The 13,895-nt window shown below is 30.6% G+C and overlaps 1 protein-coding gene across 1 annotated transcript; it reads left to right on the top strand.

The window, feature by feature from the left end:
• The first annotated feature begins 9,050 nt into the window (after positions 1 to 9,050).
• Positions 9,051 to 13,666, top strand: LOC112680668 (4-coumarate--CoA ligase-like 9). The gene is made up of 8 exons (XM_025550837.1): positions 9,051 to 9,172; positions 10,069 to 10,276; positions 10,645 to 10,957; positions 11,329 to 11,497; positions 12,160 to 12,453; positions 12,527 to 12,754; positions 13,196 to 13,358; positions 13,439 to 13,666. The coding sequence occupies exons 1-8, from the start codon at positions 9,068 to 9,070 to the stop codon at positions 13,549 to 13,551; spliced, it is 1,593 nt and encodes a 530-aa protein (XP_025406622.1). The 5' UTR covers positions 9,051 to 9,067; the 3' UTR covers positions 13,552 to 13,666.
• Positions 13,667 to 13,895: the final 229 nt, after the last annotated feature.

Here is a 13,895-nt window from a genome sequence, read left to right on the forward strand (position 1 = left end):
TCAGTATAAAATAAAAACATTTAAATTAACCGTAGAATAGACGCGTATTCATGGAACTTGAACGTGAACATGGTCACTTTAAAAATAAATTGAACGCCAACGAGTTCTGTTTTTAAGTGATCGTTCCGAACACTGTATGTGAACAATAAATACGTCGTACGTTAACAGTTAGTGTTTTGTCGCGACGTTCGTAAAGGAAACGGTGCATAGGTATCTCGTGTACACGTGTATCATAATTAAAATCTATTATTTATCAAAATATTTGCATACGGTTACACGTATAAAATGTAGATTGGCCATAATCGGATAGCACTATGAAGAAGTTGAAAATATGACGCATGACAAACACACGTGAAATTAGGGGCGTATGTATTCAGACTTACTTCTAGGAGGGAGCGTCTCAATTTTTTTTTCGATTCAGGCTCAAAATTTAAAAGTTAAATTTTTGGTAATATTTAAATTAAATGAATCCTTAATAATATGTGGGTTTTTTTTTTTAATCTAATGCCAGATCCACTTAGAATCGACTTTTGCGTAGTTCATTTCTAACATCTGTCTGTGTTTTGAAAGTTACGCTTGTGTTTTATTCGATTTTTCATTAAGTATAAACCCGACAAAAAGCCCAATTCAGTATTCACAGCAACGTGTAATTTGATTTCGTTATAAAATAATCCACATTAAAATAATTTGAAATGTGTATCTCTCATATAATCAATTCCTTAAATACGGACTTAGGGAGGGACATTGCTCCTTCACCTCCCCCTAAAATAAGCCCATGCTCGCAATTAACACAATTTATTACAGGAACTTTTCATTTTCGTGTACAGTCGAGTCTGTTCAATGTTACATTATTCGGAACATAGTTCAGTATTCTTATAACGATGTATAATGATATTAAATGTATCTACTTTTGCGTATGCCACCAGTGATAATAGCACCTACCGTGTTTAACGCTCGACGAATTCATTATGCGCTTCAAAATCATTACGGTTCGTTGACACAAGCCGTGTATCTTCATAATATTATAATATTCCAAAATTAGAACATTCGTTGTTAGTTACTAATGTAAGACTGTGAAAGAATTCAGATTTTTCAACGATTTCTTTGGACGTTCAATTATTCATATTTTCATCGTTATTCTATCTATTTATAACAAAAATTATCATTTAAATTATTTAGATTGTTCCATGTACAAAAATCAAAAATATCCAATAAGGTATATTATTAGTGATGGGAAAATACGAATTCTTGAAATATGAAATCCGAAATTGAATTAGTATTCTTTTACGTTTAACTTATAAGTAAGTGTTGATATCTACATACGTATTTTTTAATTAGAAAACAAAGTTACACAGTTTTAAACCCAAAATTCGGATATTGAAATTTGTTAATCCGAAAATCTGGAATCCGTCTTTGTCGGATTTTTGAAGACTCCAGATTTACTTCCCATGACTAGTATATACATCATGCAAAATAATAATAATTAAATAATAGTTAATCCTATTGAAATAATTTGATAATTGTGAATGTGAATATTATTTTTTAAACATACAATATTTAAAAACAATAATGATTATTCATTAAATAATTCCCTAATATAAAATGCATACAATGGTTTTAAAAAAAATTATAACAGTCAATTTTATTTTTATACAAGACAGCACAACAAAAAATAATAATTTGAATTAAATATCAGTGTTAAAGCACTTTACAGCCATTGTTGTTTTTTCACGAACAAATAAACGTGTAGGTGTAGTGCAAAATTAATTAGTAATTTCTCACGTTAATAGCTCATATTTACTGATATATTGTGCGTCAATTAAAAACCGTATACTATTAGTCACTAATCTAAAATAGATAATCATCTGTATGGTATTAATATTTACGACTTTAAAATTATTAATTAAAATTGAAATTAAATCACGTCTTTGATTTCTAACGAAAGAAACGAAGAAACGGTACAACTTAAAATAAAATTGACAACATTATTTATGCGAACTTGTCTCAAAAATATGTTTAAAATGTATTCGAGGAAAATGATTTGTTCCGACTGCTCGTGTACAATAGCTCATAAGTCTACTAGTATGGATTCATTATTTATTGAAATATTACTCACTTAAAAAATACCCGGATCGAATCAAGGGAAGACATGAATGTGCACTTAACAGTCATCCCCTCTTTTGCATCTAATTGAATAGTTCGGTGTGAGTAATAATTCCAATGATTTTAAAGGGAATTGGCCCGACAACGTTGAAATTTGATTTAATAGTATTAAATATGAACGCATTGTACTATAATACAGTTGCCCTTATATTTTTAATAAACTCGATTTACACGTCGTAACTAATATAATATTACTGTCGTTGTATACTGCTTTCCCTACTCCATAATCTATACATTCGACTTTTTAATAGGATAATATTTTTGTTTTGGTATAATAAATAGTATTGAGAAATAATTCTTGTATTACGAATTACGATGACAAAACCAGTTTACGTAGATAACTCGCTGATCTCGGTATGCTCTGTTTTTCGTTTGATAAACATTTAACATGTTTACATCAAAACTCTATAAAAACTCAAACATCTATTTACATAACGAATAATAACATTATATTGTTATGTATGTGTAATTGTAGCAAGTGGGTCATCAGCTGGTACGCTTCAATATGATTCAAACGAGTTGTACATTTTGTTGTCTGAAGTATAAAAATATTTATAGTTTTCAATTAATTTATTATTCATAGTAGCATTTTTCAACTTGGTAGTTTCCAATGCAACTAATAAAAACAAATGTCATCCTTATAATTATTTTTATTTTAGTTTTTTACGAAATCGTCATAATGATATATTAATAGGTTAGCATATAAATATAAAATAATAAAAACAAATGTTTTAGTTATTATTTACTATTTATATGTATATATGTGTGGTATATATATACCACATAGATAATTCTCAGTTATTAGATATTATACTTGCATAGATTTTAAATAATTTAAAAAATAAAAAGAAATGAGCTCGAATTAAAAGATTCTGTACAAAATTATAAAATTACAAAATTGTTATTTTCTTAGTCATGTATGTTAGACTATTAAAATACCAAGACCTCGAAAAAAAAATATATAAATAATAAAGAAAAAAAGATAGAGCATAATATACGTATAAACAGCTATTATTCCACATAATATATCTCAGGAAATCATTTATTTTCCTATGTTATTGTTAACGATATTTTAAACGTAGAAAATAGTGCGCAACACAGTTAAACATCTTAATATCTAAATGAAAATATAGATATTAAATTAGCTAACAAGTTAAGTGTACATATTAGAAAAGTAAATAAAATATAACACTTACTATTGTATACACAATTTAAATATTGCATTACATCTACATATTATATTTGAGACTCGGGAATCTTTAGATTATAGTGTCAAAGTACAGATAAATTACTTAAACTTTGATAAAAAAAAAAAAAAAAAATTATGTGCGAGTAATTTGTATACTCTTACATAAAAAAAAAATTAATTTTGATTTCAATTTTCAAGTAGTTACTTTATAGCTAACTTAATTATTTTATTTGAATAGCGTAATTGTTTGTAATTTAATATCATAACATTGAAAACAAATGATTTTGCTGCCTAAACTGCGCAGATATTTGTCTTGAACACTTAAGGTTAAAAACAAACACTTGAAATAGTTGATGTAATTTAAAAAAAACAATTAGTATACTAATATAATATAGTGTAATATAATAACTTATATAATAGCATTGATTAGATTGAAAACAAATATGATATACTATGTATTTTACGACGAGATGTAAATTCCTTTTCCTGACATTGTGTCTATTCGAACAAAAAATGTGATTTTAAATGAATCGACCATCGGTACATACCGTAACATAATCAAAATATAATATTACAGATAAAATAAAAATAGTTGTACGAGCAATCGACGAAAAAAAAATTAACAGAATTCGCACATGATTTGCGTTTATGATTGAAATCCTGACCCCTCTTACAATACATTTTTATCTGAAAAGTTTAGTACAAAGACTCGTATCGGAAAAGTACACAAATGTGTTGTGAGTGTGTGTGTGTGTATGTGTGTGTGTGTGTGTGTTTATGTTTAGTTGTGGTCGGATAACAGTGACACGACAGCTTTTTATCGCAAATCGTCCTTTATGTACACCGGCGGCGGCAGCGGTGGCAGCGTTGAATACATGCGCACGTGCCAGTTTGTCTGCACGTGTAAGCTCTTCGACGGGCGACAAATAATATACGAGCCAACCGATAATGAGTCATCCTTATATACAGCTGGGTGCACTAAGGGTGGTTCAACTTTTAAAAATATCCTAAGCACGTGGTACGTCGTGTGTGTGTTGTTTGTGTGCGTGTATTCAAAATTTTCTAGTCACGGACTAGATTAAATCCATACGTGTATATTTATAGGTGTAACCTATTCATACGTGTAAACATTTATAGTTAGTTATTGGTGTAGAATGCATCGTACGGTGTTGAGATCTACCACCAACCAGGAAAATCGAAACCCGTGATTTTTACAAGCAATCGGACAACAATGGTAGTGGTATTCACATTCTGATAGATCAATTATGGATGCTTGGAATGATTTAAATGATAATCTGTGACTCTTTTAACTAATTTTATACATTTATTTTTATTTGTACACAATACAAATGAACCATATATTTTGATGGGTCGCGCTAACAGTAAAAATTAAGATTGTTACTTGAAATTTGTTGTGTGCACCATTTTTTATATAATATTAGTAAACAATTTAAAAGGGTATGAACTTCAGAGAAATGAAAAAATGAATATGTTTCGTTGCCCTGTAGTACATGCTTGCTGTAGCCGTACAAGGTGCAACCAACATGCTAACGAAAGAAATGAATCCTGGGTGTGAAGGTTTTGCGAAGAATCAATACATTACAGCTCACGTGTTTGTAATTAAATTAAATATTACCATATTGATGGCAAATCGAACGCGAATAGTTATCGGTAATATTAGTGAATACAACATATAGAATATGTGCTATAAAATGAATATTATTACTTAATATATTTGACTATTTATAGACCGGCATTATATCATGCATATAATATTATGTGTATTTGTTTATATTTTAATCGAAAACACGAAAAATGATCAGAAGGAACTACATTTTTTTTTTTTAGTTGTCCTTCGTTGACCATACGAACGTAGAGCAATTATTAAATAAATATATAGGCACAGGGAAATTGCTAGATTAAGCTAATTTATTCAATCGAATAAAATACTTAATCATAATGGTTAAATAACGTCAGAATACATACGTACCGTTTATACGTCTAAGTGCGTATTTAAAACTAATGTCATTTATTTATATTGATGTTAAAGGTTAATTTGTAATTATAATAGTTTTATTTTTTCATATTTTGTGCTATGGATATTATTCAGATTATTCAGATGTAATGGGAACTTGTATCATGAAAATTGGTTATGGAAATATGAAAACTATGAAGATTAACTGTTATAAATAACCGTATACAAAAATTGTTTTCAATAAATTAAATTTGTTTAGGTATACATTTATATTCGCATGCGTACGGACACATTTCTATCAAATATTTCAATACTTGGAAACAGCTTAATTAAAAATAAGCTACCTGTATAAATTTGGATTGTAGAATATAAATTTTTTTTTCCATCATCTACAGGAACATGCATATTAATTAATGTATGAAATTCATAAGAATTAGTTTATTTTTTACTATTATTACGTGAACTCATACTATTGATAAGAGCTAGTTAACCTAATGTGATCATTATTAAATTATAAAAATTATTATTAAAATGCTACATTGAGCAGAAAAGTTCTGAAAGTGCTATAAAAAAGTATTATAAATCGTTTTAACGCGCATTGTATGTGTTAGCGATTAGTGTGCAATCGTTAATGTTGTCGTTCTTTTAAACATTTTATCTAGAATGTTTGTATAAATAACTAATACTTGTATTTAAAGTTTAATCGTTACGTACTGTTAGTCAGCTGAATAGTTGAATATTTAATACAACTCGGCCCAATGATGTTACGTGTAATATTAATAGACTTGTATAATTAGTACACGTAGTCATAAACGTAAGTCAATTAAACACAATAAATTTATATAAATAGAATAGAATAATAACTCCTTTAAAGTAACGCGAGTACTAAGTAGTGAAACGTATCCATTTTTATTTCATACCTTCTGATAATTAAGTATAAACATTTCGAACGTTCTACTATTTTATTTTGGAATTTCAAATGTTTAAAGCCATCATATAATGCAAATGAATATTATTATGAAATAGTAAATTCCACGTGATTTTATTCAACTTAACCCAGGTCTAACGAGTTGAATTTGTGTAGTACTTGTGCTACGAGGCACAATATAAACATTTCCGTATAATTATATAACCGTCACTGATACCTAACAGGCTTGTTATTAATAATTAGTATGTTAAAAAGTAAAACAAACAAATGCATGTTGTGATGTTTGTCATAGACGAACGCATACAACGAAAACGTAATGACCTAGAAAACGAAATTGCACCCAAGCGACGAACTATAATATAGTTTATTTTTTTGCATTGGAATGTATCGGTACCATAACGTACAGGTAATACATATGGTTATCTATCCATAGCGCCTTCAATCGTTATATTACAATGCAACGCGTACCGTTTTTCCTCTCGTTTTTATTCGTGGTATTTGTTATTTCACTTCTTGTTTTTTGGTCGATTTTTGAAATACAAAATTTACGTGCTTTATAATTTTTACGAGCACCGTACCGTTATTTAAACTTACCCGGTAGGTGTCGTATGATATTATTATGAAATCATCAGTCTTTTTTATGGTGCTGAGTATAAAAATTCATAATTATTTCGCCTTGATTTAATTGAAGCGTATTATGTATCGGTTACCAACATACATAGACGAAAACATGCCAATCAATATAACACTTATTATCCTCTAGATCAGTGGTTGTTAATCTTTTTGGGTCCACGGCTCCTTTTGATTTTGTAATAAAATTTACGGCTTCTATACGAACATTTGAAATAAACAAATTTAAATTATTTAATCATTTTAATCTAACGTTATTTAATGATAAACATGTAATTATTAATAATAGATAATATATAATAACATTTTAATATTTAATGGGACGGTTGTGCTTGTTTTTGTTGCATAATATTATCAAATCTTGGCGAAAATTTTGAAAACGCGATTCTTATTTCCTTTTCGGTATTCAGTCTTGCTATTGATTAAATATATTTAATCAATGGTCTTGTTTAGTTTTAATAACTGATAAGGCCAAAAAACCCGTTTCACATAAGTATGAAGAAGCAAATGGAATCAAAATCCTGATAACTCTATTGGCTACGATCGGATACTGCTTCTTCATAGCTATCCAAAATTCTGATAAAGTTGATGATGCAAATTTTGATTTGATTTAGTGAATCTGAGGATAAGTCTATCAGTTTTTCTTGTTCCAAAATTGTTAATTCTAACGGTAGATCAGTAGTAAAAGGATCTTTAATCCAATATACCTCGGGAATAACCTCGGGAATAACCTCGGGAAAATAATTTTGGAAGTGAACAATAAGTAGCGATAAGTGTTCCATGAATAATAATTTGACAGATTCTATCAAGTTTAAATTATTTTTATGAAGGAACATATACAATGTGGGGAAACAGTCATTTAAAGCACCTTTATCCATTTCATTCTTCCACAAGACTAATTTACTTTTAAAAAAAGTAATTTTATCACTCAACAGTAAAATGTGGGTTTCATTACCTTGTAAAGATACATTTAATATATTGAGTTTTTAAAAAATATCTCTTAAGTATGATAGTTTTATTAAAAATACTTAATTTTCAAATTTTTCAAATTTTTTTTTTTTGTTTAAGAAGAAAACAATTAAAGTTCTTTTTGATGTTCAAATACTCTTCTTAACACATTTACTTATGAAAACCTACGAGAGTTGCAATAGTAAAAAAGAGAGGTAAGCCCAGATCATATGTCTTCACACATTTTTTCAAAACACCGGGACGAGTAACACATAGTTTGAGTTTTGATGAAATTAACTATTTCAATAGCAGACAGCAAAACTTCATCAAGACTTGGACTAATAGTTTTGGAAGCGAGAGCTTCTCTTTGCGTTATAATATAATAATCCCATACAGCATAAGGGGCTTTTTTTTTAACGAGTGTCTGTTAACCACTATAACAACCTGACATAGAGCTAGTACAAATGGTACAAACTCCAAAACATCTATCCCAGACAATGTTTTCAATCATGAAAGAATCTAATATATTAAAAAAATCTGTTGCTTCAGTTATAGACCTGTCGTTTTTTTTTTTTAGATACATTATCGTTGTATCGTGTAAAAATAATATGAATTTGCTTGTAACTAAGAACCGATTCATGACTTTATATATGCAGAAATGGTAAAACTAAATCAACTGAAAATTATAGTCTTCTATATAAGTTTAGGTAATTATTAAATATTTCATCTTCTATACAAGTTTAAATATTTAATAATTATCTACTCTATTAATATACTTCTAGTTTACAATAATTATATTTAATTTGCAAATATTCACAGGAAAAAAATGTAAAGCCGGTATTTGCTTTATCGCAAAAATTACACTGACTTCAACTGTAATTACCAAGATCTAAGACATAATTAAGAACGATTAGTTAAAAATAATATTAAAAATACTTATAGAATATATTACTAACGTAGACAAATAGAAATATTGACCTTCGGATAATTTTCATATGGGAATGTAAAACAATTCGTACTCTCAAAAGTATCGTTTTTTTTTTTACGGTATAATGATCTAGAAAATTAATAAATTATAGTTCGAATTAGTAATATACGAATGTACATATGTAATTACCGGTTCAACATTTGGACATGCAATCGAAATTATCTATTTTTACGTGGAACCGTATAAATATGTAGCCCGTTCCGAGTATTAGGTCAGTTGCTCGTAAATTTTGAATATTTGGACAAAATGGCAGTCAGTATACAGCTCTCTGGACCAAAACTCTTCATGCACAATAAAACAATAGCTGAAATGTTTATGGTTCAATTGGAGAACAATAAAGGACTTTTCGGGGTAAGAAAAATAATACAATATTGATGTTATACAAGGTGACTCGTCAAAATATCACAGTAAAAATAAACCGGTCAAAATATCTCAACAATTTAAATATATCCTACGTAAAAGTTAATTCTTAACATTTCCCTCTACTATGAAAGTTGTGATTAAAAAAATACATACAACGTATTTTGATAACTTTAAGTCTAAAACTATAGCAATAGATTTCGAGTGGGCATTTATTAAATTTTCCATAGAAATATACTTGTATATAAATTATGTTGAAGTTCGTAAATGTTTCATTTCATTATACTCAATTTTAATAACAAAAATACATAGTCTATATAAATATTCTTTGTAGTCTATATAGTAAATATTTAGTCTAATGAATTAAACAATAAGTATTCCTAGGACGTTATATGTTTTTGTACCTATCTCTGAAGTTATTTCTGTTTTTAAAGAACTTGTAAATTAGAATTACCACATAACAAATAAAGTGCCGTAGTAGATTTCTAATAAATTATAAATTTTTTTGATCATGTGTGGGTAATAAGAGCGGGGCGGTAGACGGAGAGCACATAATTTTTCTATATTATATAATGTTAAATAAATAATACATTGAATATAATAATATACAAATAAATAATTGTAATAAATTAATGTAACACTCATCTTTAAAATCTTTTATTGTAATTTTAAATGTTTGATATGATTGAAATGAATGTAATTATTAAATGTAATTTATTTCAACATGTATTTTTAGAAAAATGTGCGTTTTCATGGGATATTTTGTTAAGGGATATTTAGTTTTGGAAATAATTTGACCAGGATATTTTCCCATGAAACGTAATAGTATCAGTTAGTCATATTTAGTTTCACGTAAACGGATTGATGACAAAACATCGTACATTTAGATCGACTGTATTACCGGCACGGAGTACACGTATGCGAAATTGAAAAAAGACGTTTTCGCGATGGCTACCGCGTTTCGCAACGATAATTTGGGACGAGGAGACGTAGTGATGAGCGTGGACTACGGTTCGTATGAAGGACAAGTGGTACTGTTGGCGGGACTTTTGATTGGCGCAACTGTTGCTGCGTTGGATTACAATTTGAAAAAAAGTAACCGTGCCTCCGTTTTAAAAGGCTGATATTCAGTGCCGGATGTATTAAAATTAAAGTTTCAATTTTAGGCCCTTTAGATACAACGGCGTTTGCCCAGTGTCGTAGCAACCAAATATTGCGCTCACTTCGAAATGCGCAAAAGGAAGTTGAAATGATTATAAATAAAATGCACAACATTGTAATATTTGTAGTATATTATTAAAATTTTTCATTTTTGTGCCCCCCCCCCCCCGGGGCACCCCTCGCGGCCCCCTTCCTCCCCCCCCTGATTGCACCCCTGCACCACCAGCTAAATCCGGCACTGCTGATATTTAATCGGATATTTAATCGGTTTTTTCATCACGCGCGAATTTATCTGCACGCAGAAACCCTAGCGGCGCTCGTTAACGAGTCGAGACCGGACGTGTTGTTCTGCAATACGTCCAGCGTCCACGCAATAGCCGACATCTTGAACATGATCGAGCACCGGCCACAATTGAAGATCTCCACGGCGACCACCGTCGGGTTCGTCGCCTATTCGGATATCGTGCGATCCGACGGCTTTTCCGTGCAACCGACCAGGTCGGCGTACGACAAGCGCTGGCCGAGCGCACTGGTTTTCTCGAGCGGCACCACCGGCGTACCAAAGGGTGTGCACCTGTCCGATGACGCCATCAAAGCCGCCCTAATATCGTTCATGTGAGTGCAAACGGTGCACACAGTGCATACAGTGTTCAAGGCCGGATCATTGTCATTATAAAAGGCTTGAGGGGGGAGGTAACCATTACTCTCTGCCGTTTCTCAAAAACAATTTAATTTTATTATTTTTATTTATTATATTTTTATTTGGGTTTAGTAATTTATAAAAAATATTGATTGAAATAATTATAGTACCTTTGTAGATTGTAGTACAACCACGATTAATTGATAGAACAGTAGGTACTTTATATTTAAACAATTACGAAACACATTGTGGCCCCTTTCAACTTGCGACTCGCGATTTCAGCCCATCACCCCTTACCTAGCCAATCGATTTTAAGCATCATAAATCCAAGGTGTTTGTTTAACAGGACTTTGATGGAGGAGCCGGTCGAAAACAGATTTATGATCACATCTCCTGTGTTTTGGTACACCGGAATATTGTTATTGATGCTAGGAGTTCACTCCGGTAAGCCCAGATTATTCTTCTCCGCGAAGCCAACTTCCGAGCAAATACTTTGTGCGATAGACATGTTTAAAGTACGTACAAGGCTCTATAAATAACGTAAGTTAATACTAAAATTAGTTTTACCTAAAAGCAATAACTAACCGTGACTTTACACTGAGTTGGTCTTAAAATTTTTGATTCAATCCAATTATTAAACTTTTGAACTTCCGACCGGTTAGTGCGATGTTCGTGATTCTTCTGGATAGCAACTACGCGTTGGACTAATCGGGCCGGGTAAGAAGTACAGGAGCAGTGTTTGGAAAGTATATAATATGGCGTGTATGTAGCTACATTTTTGTTTTTTCTATATATATAAGGCGAATAAAGAAGATAGCCTAGGGGAACAGTAATCGCTACTAATCTTGACATACTCTATGTGTTTTCAAATAAATTTGATATAAGTGTATTTATAATAGTTATTAATTGATTAGGGAAAATTTATAAAACATACTCACAGGTTAACGTCATCGGCTAACTGGTCCACAGAAGAGTATAGTCAGTGTAGTAGTAGTGTTTGACAAATATATATATATTACATATAATGGATGTGGGGATATTATTTTATCTTATCGCTTATCATATATTATTTAATTTAACAAACTCTAATCATATATTATACAATTAAATACGTACATTTATGTTACCAAAATAAGGTTTATTGTAAAATAATTTAAATATAAATGTGTATTTACAGCCTACGTTTTTAATGACTGGAGTAGCCGCGGCCAATGATATGATGTCATACCAGATGACGAATGGTCACAAATATAATATTGAAAGCTTGATCACATTCGTCGTCGGTGGATCTCCAATGCGTCCCAAGTTACAAAAGATGATTACTGAGAATTTACTGCAGGGAAGGATACCGATCAAGCAAGGGTACGGGGCTTCGGAACAGGGAATCCTAGCGCTTTGGTCAATGAAATCAGATATTAATACTGTTGTTGACGGATCCGTTGGAAAACCAGCAGCTGGGGTGAAATTTAAAGTAAGCAGAGGTATTTTTAATTTTTTAAGCAGAAAGCTGAATTTTGTTCAGTTTTGTTAACGAAATATTTTAGATTGTCGATTTAGTAACCGGTGAAAGTATGGGTCCTAATAAAGAAGGCGAGATTCGTATTAAATCAGTGTCCAACATGATCGGTTACGCTTACGATATGAAGAAAACAGTGAATTCCTATGACGAGGACGGATGGTTCAAAAGCGGTGACGTTGGGTATTACACGAACGATGGTTGTTTGTTCATCGTCGGTCGAATAAAAGAATTAATGATTTATAAGGATATTAGGGTAAGAAAATGGATTAAAATTACAATTGTTTTCATTTAATTGATTTAATACATTATTTTTCTGACTTTCAACGTAATTTAAAATTTTTTTATTAGATTTCAAGCAAATTGTTGAGATATTATATTATCCTATAAAATTTTTTTCGGTTGTACTACCGGGTGTAGTAAAAATAGATATTGAATATATTTTATCAAATCAAAATGTTGTTCTTACTTTAGAAGAGTTCGATTTTCATAATTTAACTTTGTACACATTTTTTGTTACAATTAACCAAAACCCATGAATAGGTATATTTTAAATTAAACAAATTTCTTGTAAAAAAAAAAAAAAAGCTTTTATTATTTTACTACACGAATAAATTGCTATAAAATATAGTTTAAATGTATGTTTGATGCACTTGACTCCATGGTCTTATAAAGTAGAATATTTCTTCGTTTACAGATATCACCGATTGATATTGAAACTGCTTTGCTAAGTCATCCGGCCGTACTTGACGCAGGGGTGACGAGTAGAGACAGTTTTCACGGCGATTTGGTTATAGGAGTCGTAAAGGTCAAACAAGATCAGCAAATCAAACCCGACCAACTAGTGTCTTACGTTAATGGTAAGATGAGACAGTAAAAAAGTTTCTCGAACATCGAAATAAGTGGTTTCAATATTTTTTTAATTTTTTTTTTTTTTTAGATAGGGTAGACGAACACGAACAACTGCGCGGTGGTGTGATATTCGTAGAAGACATACCCCGGTCTCCGGCTGGTAAACTGAAACGAGACGAACTCAAGCTTTTGGTCAAATAAATATTGCAACATACATTTGGTATTATTGCAATTGGTATTATTACAATTGGTCAATTATACAACATGTAATTCGCCAAAGGCCGCCCGTAATAAAGTTTTATTTTTTCATCGTCCATTATTAATGACTGTTTTATTACCCTCCAACGTACTAGTATTGTTGTATTATCGTTGTGTCTTCGGCGTGTGCGTTGGTTGCGATCAAATCAGTGGTGGCTCGTGAGATTCGCCGTGTTGGTGCGCAAATAATTAGTAAGATTGCCTATGAAGACGAGTAAAAAATTGTTTATTTTGTCATAAATATATGTACATATAACGTATTAATTACAATTTTTTTTATGCTCTAT

The sequence above is a fragment of the Sipha flava genome, unplaced genomic scaffold, assembly GCF_003268045.1.
Source record: "Sipha flava isolate LNK unplaced genomic scaffold, YSA_version1 101_pilon_pilon, whole genome shotgun sequence".
NCBI lineage: Eukaryota > Metazoa > Arthropoda > Insecta > Hemiptera > Aphididae > Sipha > Sipha flava.